This window comes from Lampris incognitus, chromosome 18 (genome assembly GCF_029633865.1).
Source record: "Lampris incognitus isolate fLamInc1 chromosome 18, fLamInc1.hap2, whole genome shotgun sequence".
Classification (NCBI taxonomy): domain Eukaryota; kingdom Metazoa; phylum Chordata; class Actinopteri; order Lampriformes; family Lampridae; genus Lampris; species Lampris incognitus.
This window is the reverse complement of record NC_079228.1, coordinates 32522064-32537847: the sequence shown is the minus strand read 5'-3', so window position 1 is coordinate 32537847 and position 15784 is coordinate 32522064. Positions and strand designations below refer to the sequence as shown.

The following is a 15784-nucleotide window of genomic DNA, read 5'->3' as shown; positions in this document are numbered from 1 at the left end:
CATCCGTTGTCGTTACACTACTAACCCGTCTTCCTCCTCCCCCTCTTCGGGAAGCGCGTCCCCGTGCTTCAGCAAATCAGCTCCCTCACGCCTCTGGGCGCATGCGCTTCCGTCGGCCTCACCATCCCACTTCTGATACCAATGTAGTGAATTTGGGAGGCAGCCCTGGAACCGCCGCAGCTGGGACCGCGAACCCGGTTCCCCCGCACCACGGGCGACTACGTCAACCAGTCGACTAAAGGCTCCGACCCGTTAGCCAAGGGCTAGCGAGTCTACTTATCCGTGGTCGGTACAATATGTTCAGAGTTTCCTCCATTTTATTTTGTTCAGCAGAAACAAACATTGATAGAAACCTTATAACGCTACAGTAAAAAAGAACAAATTTAATTAAAAAAAACTGTCAGATGTAAATTTACTCTGATTACAAAACAGTCTCTGGTATTCAATAAAAATTGAGTTTTCTCCTCCAGGTTGTTCATACACGAGATCACAGTGCACAAACAACTTTCTCTCGACACTGAATGGGATGCAGCTGCTGAGTCACTCTCCCTATTCACACAGGTTATATTCATTTCTATTATGAACTTCTCGCCGAGTAAGGTCCTGGTAGCTCTTTCCCGATAAAGCAAAACTTAGAAGCAAAACTTAAACTAAGATATGTTGTGTGTTGTGTGGTGTGTTTGAAATGTTAATATTCTACTTACCCATGACTTGTACAGCTGGATACTAACACTTGCACTGACACAGCTTGAATTTACACTCAAAATTGGCACACATTTTCAAGTCACTGTAAATGATGATTTGTACAAGCTTCAAATGTGGCAATGGTGCCAGAAATATTTTGAAGAGATGATAAAATCATATCTAAATGTTTGCTGACCTCGAGTAAGAACTTTTCTCTACTCAGATTAGAAAGTTGAAGGCCTCCATTTCCTTCCCAAAGGCTCATTAACACAATGAAAAATATAAAAAAAGATCAGCTCATTTCTCATTACTTGTGACTGAATTCTATGTGGCAACTACTCCCTGCTTAACAACCATTTTATGACGGGAACTCTTTGTTGTGGATGCATCGAGTCCTGATGTCCCTGCTGAGGAGTTGGGGAACCCATGTGCTGCCACGTATTTGCGGTAGGCCTCTCGGATGATGCGGAAGGCGCGAGTGTTAGCGTAAGGGATGTCTGTAACCGGATCTCGGTACAGCGCAGCCTTGTGAGTGACAGGGCAGACCTCCTGAACGGGCAGTTGTGGAGTCATCCGTGCGCTGCATGGAAATGCCACCTCCAGAGACTCGTCATCACTGAACGTTATGTAGGTACGGGAGCACAGGCCTCCTGCTGGTTGCTGGGATGGTGTGGTGGGGTTTTGTAGTGCAGTCTGAGGAACATCCTGATCCAACCTTTTGAAAGATGAAGAAGGATAAAGCCATTATTAAGACACGCAACAACAAATACTTTAGCACACAAAGGGACTACATTCTTTCAGAGCACAGAAAAGAAAATCTAGAACACTGAAGACCTTGTCTAAAATGTAAACAAAAGCAAAAACTTGCAAGGAAAAAGTGACCTGATTCAAACCGAGCTAAAGAGCATCACTAACAAATATCTGTTCAACATCTCGTATTGTCACTCAGGTGGAATGTAAGTTGTCATGGGCTGTACACTCTTTGCAGAGAGGCTGGCTATATGAACATTGGGGTAAGTGCTAGATTACGTTAGGCTGTACAAAGAAATGTCAAGTGCACACACTGTGTCATAAGAGTGCAGACAATGTTTCGATTCCATGCAGACTTTCAGAGGATCGAGTCACTATCTGCCCCATAAAAGGGACTTGGAAACGAGTTCAAGAGCACAGGCACGACTCTCTAATTGTAAACAATGTTTAACAGTCATAGTTGTGCCAGACATAGTTGCATCAACAAGGATGATATAACTTTTCTTCAATAACTCTTAATGGGATTGTACTTGGTGTAGGATGGAGTATAAAATAGAATGTGTCATTCACTTCGGTCTGTAGAATTCAATAAATACAGTTCCATAAATTTTAAAGAGAAATATTAGGCTCCAACCGCTAAAGGTGAAAATAATTTCCATTCATTTTTGCGTAGAAGTCCATCTTTCTAATTTCCCCCACTGATCTTAATGGCCAAACCACTCCGTCTAAACATGATTAGATACTTCTGAGGATTCAAGTTACGTAAATGCAGTTAGTTGTGGAGGTACATTTTTTCCTAATTTAAACAAGCAGACTACTTCACATTTGTAAAAAAAAAAAAATGTGCGCCCTTAATTTACCAGATGAATACAAGGCTATCACACATTGAGCAACTGATGGAAGAACATCCTTACCCTTCAACGTCCACATTTTCTTCTTTCAAAATAGAGTGAGAGACAACGGGCATGAGCACTGAATGGTAGCGAATAGTCGGTCCCTCAAAACGTCGTTTCTTATGAACCTGTTTCTTCTTGTCAGCCTCTAGCCGTTCATAGTTTTCTTTGGGGGGGAAAATGCAGAAGGGAATTTGGGTTTAAAATGAACTTTGTTCAAGCAGTTCAGGTAGTATTATCATTTTATTAGAGAAAAGTATCTCAACTAATGGTGTACATGATTCACAGGGCCAGCTGCCAGTGAGATATTTGACCCATAGGTATTTTAAGCCAAGAGAAGTGAAGTTTACAGAAGTGATCTGTTCATACACTGATGAGCCAAAACATTATGTCCACCTGCCTAATATGCTGTTGGTCCTCCGTGTGCTGCAAATACAGTGCTGACCCATCAAGGCATGGACTCACTCTACAAGACCCCTGAAGGTGCCCTGTGGTATCTGGCACCGAAACCTTAGCAGCAGATCCTTTAAGTCCTATTGTGAGGTGGAGCCGCCATGGATCAGACTTGTCGGTCCAGCACATCCCACATATGCTCAATTGGCTTGAGATCTGGGGAATTTAGAGGCCAGGGCAACACCTTTAACATTTCATCATGTTCCTCAAACCATTCCCGAACAATGTGTGCAGTGTGGCTGAGCGCATTATCCTGCTGAAAGAGGCCACTGCCATCAAGGAATACCATTGCCATGAAGGGGTGTACCTGGTCTGTAACTATGTTTAAGGTAGGTGGCATGTGTCAAATTGATGTCCACATGAATGGCCAGACCCAGGGTTTCCCAGCAGAACATTGCCCAGAGCATCACACTACCTCCAGCTTGTCATCTTCCCATAGTGCATCCCGGTGCTATCACTTCCCCAGGTAAACGGCGCACACGTACATAGCCATCCATGTAATCCTAAAGAAGAGTGGACTCATTGGACCAGGAGGCCTTCCTCCACTGCTCCAAGATCCAGTTATGATGCTCGTGTGGCCAGCGTAGGCACTTTTGACAGTGGACAGAGGTCATCATGGGCACTCTGACTGGTCTGTGGCTACACAGCCCCATACACAGCAGGGTGCGATGTGTGTTGTGACACATTCCTCCCGTAACTATCATTAACATTTTCTGTGACTCGTGCCACAGCAGACCTTCTGTTGGTTGGGATGGGATAGCTTTGTTGCCCTTGTGCAACAACGAGCCTTGGACGCCCAACATTTTGCCGTTGAGTTGTGGTTTATCCCTCCCTGGACCACTGTCGGTAGCGACTCACCACTGCTGACCCGGAGCACCCCACAAGCCTTGTTGTTTCAGAGATGCTCTGACCCAGTCATCTGGCCATAACAATTTGGCTCTTGTCAAAGTCCCTCAGGTCTTTACTTTACCCATTTCTCCTGCATCGAACATGTTTACTATGAGACTGATTGTTCACTTACCATCTAATCTACCCAGACCTTGACAGGTACCCTAGTTAGGAGATGATCAACATTATTCGGGTCACATGTGAGTGGTCATAATGTTTTGGCTCATCAATGTACAGCGCATCAATGATGCTCAACACAGTTTACTCACCCTTTGTCCTAATCTATGTGCAAAGCTTATTGCTCGATTTAGTTTATTTTTTCAAATAAAATGTTACTTTCATTCTCCTTTTTGAAGGTCAATTTTCTAAAGTAAACGTTCCATACAGTGAGAAAGTACAAAGCCTGGAAGGCAATAGAAAGTAGTGACAGAACCATCATGCCTAGAAAGTAATAGAAAGGGCAATAGAAAGTAGCGACAGAACCAAAAAGCCACAAGAGGTCGCTGTAGTATCTACTGGAAAATGGACAGCTCTCACACCGCCAACAATTTAGCTAGTTTTCTCACCTAAAGATCGAATGTTGATCTCTGCTGTTATCTTGGCCTCAGCCAGCAGCTCTTCCTGGGTAAGGGGTCTGTCGCGGTGAGCGCCTCTTCGTCGTCGAGGGGCATCCTGCCGCTCCTGCAAACGCAGATTGGTTTTCCGCGTGTGCTCGCTGGTGGACTGCCGTACTGACTTCCGGGCTAGGTAAAGATTCAATAGGAACAAAAATAATTAAAAGACAAATGACAAACGAATACTCTATGGAAATTAATACATTGGCATTTGTCTCCATATAACGAATAAACTGATGAAAGGTTTACTTTATTTTCTCTTTAAACAGTCATTTACTGAGGGCTGCATTACTTAACAATTCGTTTTCCTTAGCTGACTTGTCATGTAGAGAACAACTTGGTTGATGAGGGGGGAAAAGTACTCACACAGTGGGCTGCAGCTCCCAAATATTCTATACTGACAACATGCAACGTTTCAATCTGACAGGGTCTTCTCCAGGGTCTTATTTGCCTGAGTTAGCCCTTGTCTGGCTGAAATTTGCATGTAATCAATACAGAATATTCGCAATCTATAATCTAGTGTGCAGATACTTATTTTAATCTCATTTTCACTTGGACTTCATCCTGCACCTTGTTTGAGAAAGGCTGGATGTACACACACCGCTATACTGTAGTTAATACCTTTATTAAAAACAATTCATGCCATCTTCTTACAGGGAGATACATTTTGGCTACTGATGGAAGACCCATTTAAGAAACATTTTTTGAAAAGGTCTGAAGTACGGCAATTTCTAATTTACATTTTTTAACTGGATTTAATCACATGATGAGATCGAAGATTGCGCCGTACTATGGTGACTCGCTATCTTACTTTTGTTGCTCGTGTTCGTGTTATATGTCGCTTTTGTTGCACTAAACACGTCTTGCACAATTACCAATGATCGGCAGAATTTACCGGACATAAGATTGATTAGACGTGCTCAACAGCTGGAAGCCGTGGGGACTTGCTGAGAGAGATTTTCTACAACAGGTACTGTCAATGGATGCAGACAGCGCTGCTGGAGGTGAGGTAAATGAGGCGGTACCCTGGTGAGGCTACAACGGCGCCCTACCTGGCCCCCGATTCCCAGCATACTGCTGTCTAACGTCCAGTCCCTCGACAACAAGCTAGACAAATGTCAATGCCAAATAAGAACTCGTAATCTAGATGGCACTGTGGGGCGTCCGGATAGTGTAGCGGTCTATTCCGTTGCCTACCAACACGGGGATCGCTGGTTCGAATCCTTGTGTTACCTCCAGCTTGGTCCGGCGTCCCTACAGACACAATTGGCCGTGTCTGTGGGTGGGAAGCCGGATGTGGGTATGTGTTCTGGTCGCTGCACTAGCGCCTCCTCTGGTCGGTCGGGGCACCTGTTCACGGGGGAGGGAGTACTGGGGGGAACAGTGTGATCCTCCCACACGCTACGTCCCCCTGGCGAAACTCCTCACTGTCAGGTGAAAAGAAGCGGCTGGCGACTCCACATGTATTGGAGGAAGCATGTGGTAGTCTGTGGAATTGGCAGAGGAGGTGGAGCAGTGACTGGGATGGCTTGGAAGAGTTAGGGTAATTGGCCAGATACAAATGGGGGGGAAAGTGGGGAAACTCCCCCCCCCCAAAAAAAGCTGCCGCCATGGACGGTAGCCTGGGTTCTGCGCTCTCTTGTACTTTTCTGTTTTTGTTTATTTGTTTCGTTTCCAGCGCACAATCACTGATCACATACAGCAGGGAAGAACATTAAATCTCCAACTGTCCACTGGACAAACTGAACAGACTTTTTTACCGACTTTAATTGAAAATGTTAATGAAAGGCTTGCCAAGGTCTTGATCGGTACAGCCCTGTGCAGACTACGCCGAAAACACCGAAGGGGTAAACGAGCCGGAGCACTCGTTAACCTGTGACAGCGGGGATTTAGAATCGCACCCCCATCAATCCACCTGGTGAATGTCCGTTCTCTGGCCAACAAGATGGACGAACAGCTACTCCTCAATGAAAAAAACCCCAAAAAACTTGGGACTTTTCCAAATCTGCTGCCCTGTCTCACTGAAACCTGGCTTAGTGAGCATATCACGGACAGTATACTTCTTCTGCCGCAGTTCCAACTCCTCCGGGCGAACCTCGAAACGGATCTATCGAGGGAAAAAATGGGGTGGCAGCATATGCTTCTACATAAACGAAGGTTGGTGTACGGATGTCACAGTGTTGAAGAAATCATGCAGTCCTCACTTAGAGACCTTTTTCCCTGACTGTACACCATTCTATTCACCGCGAGCATTTTCCTCATTTATTCTGGTCGGTGTCTATATCCCACCTCAGGCCTGTGTTAAAGAGGCGTTAAAACACCTGGCTGATCAAATTACAAACATGGAGCACAAATATCCAGACTCCCTACTCTACTCATTATCCTTGGGCATTTTAACAGAGCAAACCTCAGCCACGAACTGCCAGTCCCTGCAGAGACAAAAACATTGGATCATTGCTACACAGTATTAAAGGACGCCTATTGCTCTGTCCCCCGTGCAGTCCTGGGCCTCTCTGATCACGGTCTGATTCCTCTTATCCCAACCTACAGGCAGAAACTGAAATCTGCAAAGCCTGTGGTTAAAACTGAGGATATGGACCACTGCGTCAAAACTGGAGCTCCAGGTCTGCCTCGACTGCTCTGACTGGAGTCTTTTTGAGGCTGCATCTACAGACCTGGATGAACTTACTGACACTGTGACGTCTTACATTAGCTTTTGTGAGTACACATGTGTGCCCACCAAAACCTTCTGTACCTTTAAGGCTTGGTTCACAGCAAAACTCAGGCAGCTTCATCAGGCCAAAGAGGAAGCCTACAGGAGTGGAGATAGGATCCGGTATAACAAAGCCAGAAATACACTCACAAAGGAGATGAGAGTGGCGGAAAGGTGCTACTCTGAAAAGTTGAAAAACAGGTTTTCTGCCAACGACCCATTATGAGAAAGACATTACAAACTACAGGAGACCATCCTATAAACTGGCCGACAACCTAAATGGGTTTTATTGCAGGTTTGAAAAGCAAACTTTCACACCCCTCACCCTCTCCAGCCACAGTACACAACCACTCTCCCCTCCCCACCGAACCCCCACTCACACTCAGGATCTGTGTTGAGGACGTGCGCCAACTCTTCCAGAGACAGAAGACCAGGAAGGCACTGGGCCCGGATTGTGTGTCACCCTCCTGTCTGAAAGTCTGTGCTGACCAGCTGGCCCCCATTTTTACACTGATCTTCAACAGATCACTGGAGCTGTGTGAAGTCCCCTCCTGCTTCAAGAGCTTCACTATCATCCTGATCCCCAAACACTGCCCCCCGCCCCTCACCATACTCAACAGCATGGTGTCTACAGGTGAATACCTGAAGATTTCTGAAATCCACAATCTCCCAGGACCCAAGGTTGGCATCCAACATAGACACAATCATCAAAAAGGCCAAGCAGAGGATGTACTTTCTCTGTCAGCTCAAGAAGTTCAACCTGCCTCAGAAACTGTTGATTCAGTTCTACACTGCAATAATCCAGTCTGTCCTCTGCACATCCATCACTGTCTGCTTTGGTTCAGCCACCAAACAGGACAGGGATAGACTACAATGGACAGTTAGGTCTGCAGAGAAAAATCACTGGTGCCAACCTGCCCTCCATTCAGGACTTAAGACACCTTCAGACTCAGGAAACAGGCAGGCAACATCACTGCAGACCCATCACACCCTGGTTACAACCTGTTCCAACTCCTCCCCTCTGGCATGCACTACAGAGCACTGTAACTCAAAACAACCAGATATAAACAATTTCTTTCCACAGGCTGTCACTCAAATGAATGCTTAACTCTCAAATAAATCATTTTGTATACACTGTACTGTACATTGTATGTATACTGGTATGCTCTGTCATGTCCATCTACTGCAGGCATGTATGTAAGTAACCTGCTAAAATCTATTTCAGCATCTCTGATATATTCTCTGCAACACTGTACTTTATCACCTCTTATTTCGCCTGTATAAGTCAATCCTTGTGTATATAGCTGAAGATTGTTGTGTTGTTATTCTATGTTAAGTACGTAGGGAGAGCCACAAAACCGAAGTAAAATTCCATGTACTATGTATGGTGAATAAACATGATTCTGATCCTGGTAAGCTCTCAAAGGGAAAATGGTGGTTCTGCTTCACGAGACTTGGCTAGGCTCTAACACACCTGATAGGACTATACAACTGCAGGGTTTTTCTGTGCACCGCATGAACAGTGTGACAACAACTGGCAAGGTAAAGGGAGGTGGTGTATACTTCTTCATTAACAATTCATGGTGCACTGACATGAAAATAGTCTCTCAGTCCTGTTCGCCAGTGTTGGAACAACTAACAATAAGGTGCAGACCATTCTATCTCCCAAGGGAATTTCCCTGCATGTTGTTAACTTCTGTCTACACACCACCGCAAACTCCTGCTGCAGCAGTGCTGGACAAACTGTATGGAGCCATTAGCAGGCAGGAGAACTTGCATCCTGAGCCTGAGGCCATTTCAATTGTGAGGGGGAACTTTAACCACCATAATCTGAAATCTGTGCCATCAAAATTTTACCAACATGTCACCTGCACAATCACATTCCTCTTTCCATCAATGTTTCATTTGTTGAAATTGTGGACAGCTTTAGATTTCTCAGTTTACAAATCAGATACCCTCACATGGTCTCTCAGCACCAATTGCATCCTCAAGAAGGTAAAGCAGAGACTGTATTTCTTAGGCATCTCAAGAGTCTTGGTATGAGTACTAAAACTCAAACTTTTATGAACTTTTTTTATGAACTTTTATCGCAGTAACATCAAGAGGGTCTTGACAGGCTGTATCACAGTGTGGTTTAGCAACCTGACAGCTCAGGACTGTGAACTGCTTCCAAGGACTGTAAAGCAAAAGTCATTTGCATGGAACTACCACAACTTCATATTTACAAATGTGTGTGTGTGTGTGTGTGTGTGTGTGTGTGTGTGTGTGTGTGTGTAGCTAGGCAGCGTCAGATGGTGGTCTGTAGGATGACTTTGGAGACCAAGAAGAGAAAGCGAGTGAGGGCAGAGTCAAAGATCAAATGGTGGAAGTTGAAGAAGGAAGACTGTTGTGTGGAGTTCAGGGAGGAGTTAAGACAGGCACTGGGTGGTACTGAAGAGTTTCCGGATGGCTGGCAAGCACTGCAGAAATAGTGAGGGAGACAACTAGGAAGGTACTTGGTGTGTCTTCAGGACAGAGGAGGGAAGATGAGGAGATTTGGTGGTGGAATGAGGAAGTACAGCAAAGTATACAGAGGAAGAGGTTGACAAAGAAGAAGTCAGATAGTCAGAGATGAAGTAGACAGGAGTACAAGGGGATGAAGTGGACAGGTGGAGGTATGCACTGGAGAGAAGAGGAATGAAAGTCAGTAGGAGCAAGACGGAATACCTATGCGTGAATGAGAGGGAGGACAGTGGAATGGTGAGGATGCAAGGAGTAGATGTGATGAAGGCATTTGAGTTTAAATACTTGGGGTCAACTGTCCAAAGTAACGGGGCGTGCAGGAGAGTGCAGGCAGGGTGGAGTGGGTAGAGAAGAGTGTCAGGAGTGATTTGCGACAAAAGGATACCAGCAAGAGTTAAAGGGAAGGTTTACAAGATGGTTGTGAGACCAGCTATGTTATATGGTTTGGAGACAGCGGCACTGATGAAAAGACAGGAGGCGGAGCTGGAGGTGGCAGAGTTGAAGATGCCAAGATTTTCATTGGGAGTGACAAAGAAGGACAGGATTAGGAATGATTATATTAGAGGGACAGCTCAGGTTGGACAGTTTGGAGACAAAGCAAGAAAGGCAAAATTGAGATGATTTGGATATGTGTAGAGGAGAGATGCTGAGTATACTGGGAGAAGGATGCTGAATATGGAGCTGCCAGGAAAGAGGAAAAGAAGAAGGCTACAGAGGAGGTTTATGGATGTGATGAGAGAGGATATGCAGGTGGCTAGTGTGACAGAGGAAGATGCAGAGGACAGGAAGAAATGGAAATGGATGATCAGTTGTGGCAACCCCTAATGGGAGCAGCTGAAAGTAGTAGCAGTAGTAGATGTGTGTCATATAATGTAATAATGCTACGTATATGATGCTCTCTCTCGCTCTCTCTCCCTCTCTTTATATATATATATATATATATATATATATATATATATATATACACTACCGTTCAAAAGTTTGGGATCACATTGAAATGTCCATATTTTTGAAGGAAAAGCACTGTACTGTTCAATGAAGATAACTTTAAACTAGTCTTAACTTTAAAGAAATACACTCTATACATTGCTAATGTGGTAAATGACTATTCTAGCTGCAAATGTCTGGTTTTTGGTGCAATATCTACATAGGTGTATAGAGGCCCATTTCAAGCAACTATCACTCCAGTGTTCTAATGGTACAATGTGTTTGCTCATTGGCTCAGAAGGCTAATTGATGATTAGAAAACCCTTGTGCAATCATGTTCACACATCTGAAAACAGTTTAGCTCGTTACAGAAGCTACAAAACTGACCTTCCTTTGAGCAGATTGAGTTTCTGGAGCATCACATTTGTGGGGTCAATTAAACGCTCAAAATGGCCAGAAAAAGAGAACTTTCATCTGAAACTCGACAGTCTATTCTTGTTCTTAGAAATGAAGGCTATTCCATGCGAGAAATTGCTAAGAAATTGAAGATTTCCTACACCGGTGTGTACTACTCCCTTCAGAGGACAGCACAAACAGGCTCTAACCAGAGTAGAAAAAGAAGTGGGAGGCCGCGTTGCACAACTGAGCAAGAAGATAAGTACATTAGAGTCTCTAGTTTGAGAAACAGACGCCTCACAGGTCCCCAACTGGCATCTTCATTAAATAGTACCTGTTAGAGCCTGTTTGTGCTGTCCTCTGAAGGGAGTAGTACACACCGGTGTAGGAAATCTTCAATTTCTTAGCAATTTCTCGCATGGAATAGCCTTCATTTCTAAGAACAAGAATAGACTGTCGAGTTTCAGATGAAAGTTCTCTTTTTCTGGCCATTTTGAGCGTTTAATTGACCCCACAAATGTGATGCTCCAGAAACTCAATCTGCTCAAAGAAGTGCCCATCCAACCAATCCAACTTGTGGGAGCTGCTTCTGGAAGTGTGGGGTGCAATTTCTCCAGATTACCTCAACAAATTAACAGCTAGAATGCCAAAGGTCTGCAATGCTGTAATTGCTGCAAATGGAGGATTCTTTGACGAAAGCAAAGTTTGATGTAAAAAAAATCTTATTTCAAATACAAATCATTATTTCTAACCTTGTCAATGTCTTGACTCTATTTTCTATTCATTTCACAACATATGGTGGTGAATAAGTGTGACTTTTCATGGAAAACACGAAATTGTTTGGGTGATCCCAAACTTTTGAACGGTAGTGTATATATATATTCAATGATTATTATTACTATTATTTACATCACTTGCTGCAAAAGGAAAGCCCAAAACATTGAAGTACACCATGTTCTGTTCTCGTTCTTTCCATCTAAATCACACACCACCCGTCTCAGTAAGTTTCTTTCCACAGGCAGTCAGGTTGCTTAACAGCTGATGTACCTATATGCACCTTACATTGTTGTGTTATCGTGTACTGTATATTGTGTGTATAATGTATGAATTCCCTGTGAACATAGTCTATGTTTTCTTGGGACGGTGTGTCCTTGTGTCCTTCATGTTAAGGCAGAGAGAGCCAGAGCACAAGAATTTAATTGTATTCTAAATACATATGACAATTAAGTTTGAACTTGAACTTGATTTTACAATGCACAGTTCAGGCACACACAAATGAAAGCAAGAAAAGATCATGATCTGTAAATTAGCCAAGTAATTCAAAAGTAGAAGGGGAAGTAACAAAATATGCAAAGACACACACAGGGACTATCAAATATAACACTAATTTGACACTGGTGTACTCTAGGTTTTGTCTTCAGGTCTGTATACAAACAAGTCAATGTCTATCTCTGGGTAATTTCAGTGTGAGGACTGCACAAGCCAAAGAGATGTTTGGTGGGAAATCATGACTCACTAGATAATTAATAAAGTATTATAACAGTCTTACTTTCAGCAAAGTCCTGGAATTCTGGTGGAATCCTCCTTTTCAGCTCTACTTTGGCTTTCTCCGTTTTCTTCAGTTCTTCAGATGGTTTCTTGGGTTTGGGTTTGGCTACTTTTATTGGTTCCTTAAATTAGGCAATACAAAGAATTACAGATTTTTGTGGAGGAAATGAAATGTATTCAATGCTTCTGAGACAGTACCATATGTTTGTTTTTGAGGTGGAAAACTAATTTTCCAACAATGGTTAAACAGTGGGCAGGACAAAAAGAAAATCATGTTAAGCTTCTAGCTCGATCACAATCTGTGATGTAATACAAAAGGTCCTGAGATACCATTAAGTCAGGGACATAAAAATGTGGTCCGAGTAGAAAACCTTTGCCTTTGTCAAAAGGCAAAGGTTTTCTACACACAAACAGTGTAGTACAAAACTCAGGACTAAACATACTCTGGATACCTACCTGAAAAGCATATTTCCTGTTGTATGAAGTTTAACACAACACCTCGAGGTGTAGACTATATTTAAATTCTGCTAAAGCTGTTACCTTATAAGCTTTAGTGACAACGCGACTTTTCCTCCGAGGTGCATCTTCCTCCTGGTCACTATCAGGCTCGTCACCCTCATCGATGTCAAAGTCACTGTCCACCTCATCCTCTGTGTCTGAGTGTTCTCCATGATACTCATCATCTCCTGATTCCTAAAGAAATAAATAATAATAAAAAAGAATTTACAGGAATTTGATTTAACCCAAAATTCTAATTAATGGATCGGGAACCACTCATGAATCTGTATATTTGTAATCAAAATACATCATTGGCTGAATGAGCTTATCAGTATGAGATCTGACGTTTCATTGTATAATTTGGTCAGTGGTATATCACACTATTTAGCCCTTTATGTGATCAGAAAGTTGCTAAGACCTGAGGTCACATTTGGGGTTAATCACAAGTATGCCGAATTTGCCGGATGACTCACGGCTGTGATTGGTGTCTAAACTCATGCATTACTTGGTCAGAGGAAAACTTCATTCATTCATTCACTCATTCATTCATTCATTCATTCATTCTCCAAACCGCTTATCCTGCTCTCAGGGTCGCGGGGATGCTGGAACCTATCCCAGCAGTCATTGCGTGGCAGGCGGAGAGACACCCTGGACGGGCCGCCAGTCCATCACAGGGCCGACACACACACACACACACACACACACACACACCTAGGGACAATGTAGTGTGGCCGATTCACCTGACCTACATGTCTTTGGACTGTGGGGGGAAACCGGAGCACCCGGACAACCACCTCTTGCCAGATCTAATGTGTTAAACGCCGAATAAAACCGAGCGCAATTGTTTCCTGAGGCAGGTGACGACAGGCGTTGAGTTTTCGTCTAGAAATCTGACAGGCAAGCTAGCTAGTTGGACACGGTTTGGCTTTTTTCTCTCGTTCAACTCACATCGTTGAAACCGCCATAAGTGGTCTTGTAGAATTCGTCCTCCTCCTCAGCGTCCAGCAGCTTGGACATGCGATTACCCGCAGTTTTGCGGGGCTCCCGACCGACAGCGAGACTCATGGTTAACCGTTAGCTGACGTTAGCAAAACAATGCTAGCTAGCCGCTGCCCAGGTGGGTCGTTATCTCATTCACTGTTCCGTTACCGACTGTACTGGCGTTATCCCAAATGCGTGTCGTCACCGGTACTACTGTAGTATAGAAACTCTGTTTTATTAATCTTCATCAAATAAACGGAGCACTTTTTTTTTGTTACTCCAGTAACGTTAGCACGGAATCAAATTTGGCTGGGTTCGCGTTCACAATACTGTCGGGAGCAAAGGATATGTACTTCCGGGTCAGGCTGGGGGCGCCCTGCCGCCAAACCCGCCTGGGAGTCGGGAGAACTTTTATGTCAAACCGAAACTTAACCATTTCTAAACTCACACCTTAAGTTAACTATATGTCGTAGTACTAAAGCAGATTACCTGAAGTGATGCCACCAGCAATGCCCTCATTCAACGATACACTGAAATGTATAGAACGCGGGTGGCAGACAGGGACGGATTAAACCAATCTGGGGCCCGGGGCACAATAGTTCACGAGGCCCCCCTATAACAACACCAGCGAGTCTGAATGCAGTTTCACCAAGCAGTTTTGATTAGTCATGTGACTTACAGTAATCACCGGAAACAACGCAACGCATGTGATATTATTAAAGGACCTACAAAACTTTACATTATTGTTGTAACCGGTTATTTTCTTGCCCGATGCGATATGGCGTGTACTGCACCACAAGGCGACACCACTAACCGCTCGGCTAAAGGGTCCTAGCTAACGGGTCTTATTAGTAGTTTACATCATTATTATTATTTCACCCGTCACCAGCACTAACTGCTAAGGCGCGCAAACGCCACCATGATTGAGAATTCTAGTGAAATCATGTCTTATATAAACCCTGGTAACCGACATTACCTCTTGTAATGATTATTTATAGAAGGGGTAATCATTGGGCGGATTTCAGAGGACGTAATTTCGCTAATCTTGGGGGCCCCCAGAAGGGCGGGGCCCCGGGCCCCGTCGGGCCGTGCATTAATCCGTCCATGGACTGGCAGAACAGTATCAGTGGGCGTTCCTGCGCCAGCTTTCAGACTCGGACCAGCGACTACCCGCTGAAGACGCATTTGTCATTGATATTGTAACGTGCATGGATTAGTAGACACGCTGGCCGCTGGCTGGCGGGTCTGACCCTTTAGTCTAGCGGTTAGCGATGCCTCCTGCGGTGCGGGCGACACGGGTTCGCGTCCCGGCCGCGGCACTTTCTGTGGTTGCGTTGTCCCCCGAAGTCGCTACATTGGTGTCAGAAGCGGGATGGAGCGACCGTAAGGCCATCGGAAGCGCATGCGCCCTGAGGCGTGAAGGAGTTGATATGCTTAACAGCATACGACACGAAAAGCCGAGTTCTGAAATGGGCAGGCTGCTACCGTAATGTCATTGACAAGCCTTAATTTCTAGAGACGGCTGAAAAACGGTGGAGAAAAGGTATTTTTCTTAAAATACGCATAAATGCGCCATCAGCAGTTAATACTCAGCGGGGAGATCCTTTATATTTCACGCGTTGGAAAAATATCAGAATTTAAAAGCCCAGCTGCTTCTGCATCACCACACTTCCGGTAGCGGTTCAGCGTCCCGGGGGGGGGGGGGGGAGTCTAAAACACACAAGGCGTTTCATGCGGTTCTTTTGCCTTTATGGATCCTTTATTACTTACACCTTTTAAAAACTCAATATAACGAACAAAAGAGAATAAATTAGTTTTAAACATATGGTTACATTCCACTCTTCACCACAATCCTAACATCTAGTGGGGGGAAAAATGTAGAATAACTGATATCATCTCGTACATGAACAGGCTTTTTCATAGATGACAAATTGTTG

The 15784-nt window shown here is 44.3% G+C and overlaps 1 protein-coding gene across 1 annotated transcript; it reads right to left on the bottom strand.

Moving 5' to 3' along the window:
• Positions 1-309: 309 nt before the first annotated feature.
• On the bottom strand, positions 310-14164 carry vps72a (vacuolar protein sorting 72 homolog a). Its single transcript, XM_056298632.1, has 6 exons — positions 13815-14164; positions 12909-13061; positions 12370-12490; positions 4235-4411; positions 2349-2493; positions 310-1399 (listed from the first exon to the last, which is right to left on the bottom strand). Exons 1-6 carry the CDS (start codon positions 13929-13931, stop codon positions 1009-1011), a joined length of 1104 nt encoding a protein of 367 aa, XP_056154607.1. The 5' UTR covers positions 13932-14164; the 3' UTR covers positions 310-1008.
• Between the last annotated feature and the right edge of the window lie 1620 nt (positions 14165-15784).

Excerpts from the sequence above, each read along its gene's own strand:
- vps72a (XM_056298632.1), bottom strand. The coding sequence starts at position 13,931 with ATGAGTCTCGCTGTCGGTCGGGAGCCCCGCAAAACTGCGGGTAATCGC. Across the intron at positions 12,491-12,908 it reads TTGTCACTAAAGCTTATAAG|GAACCAATAAAAGTAGCCAA; the intron begins GTAACAGCTTTA and ends GCCTAATTTAAG. Across the intron at positions 2,494-4,234 it reads GATCAACATTCGATCTTTAG|AAAACTATGAACGGCTAGAG; the intron begins GTGAGAAAACTA and ends TCCCCCCCAAAG.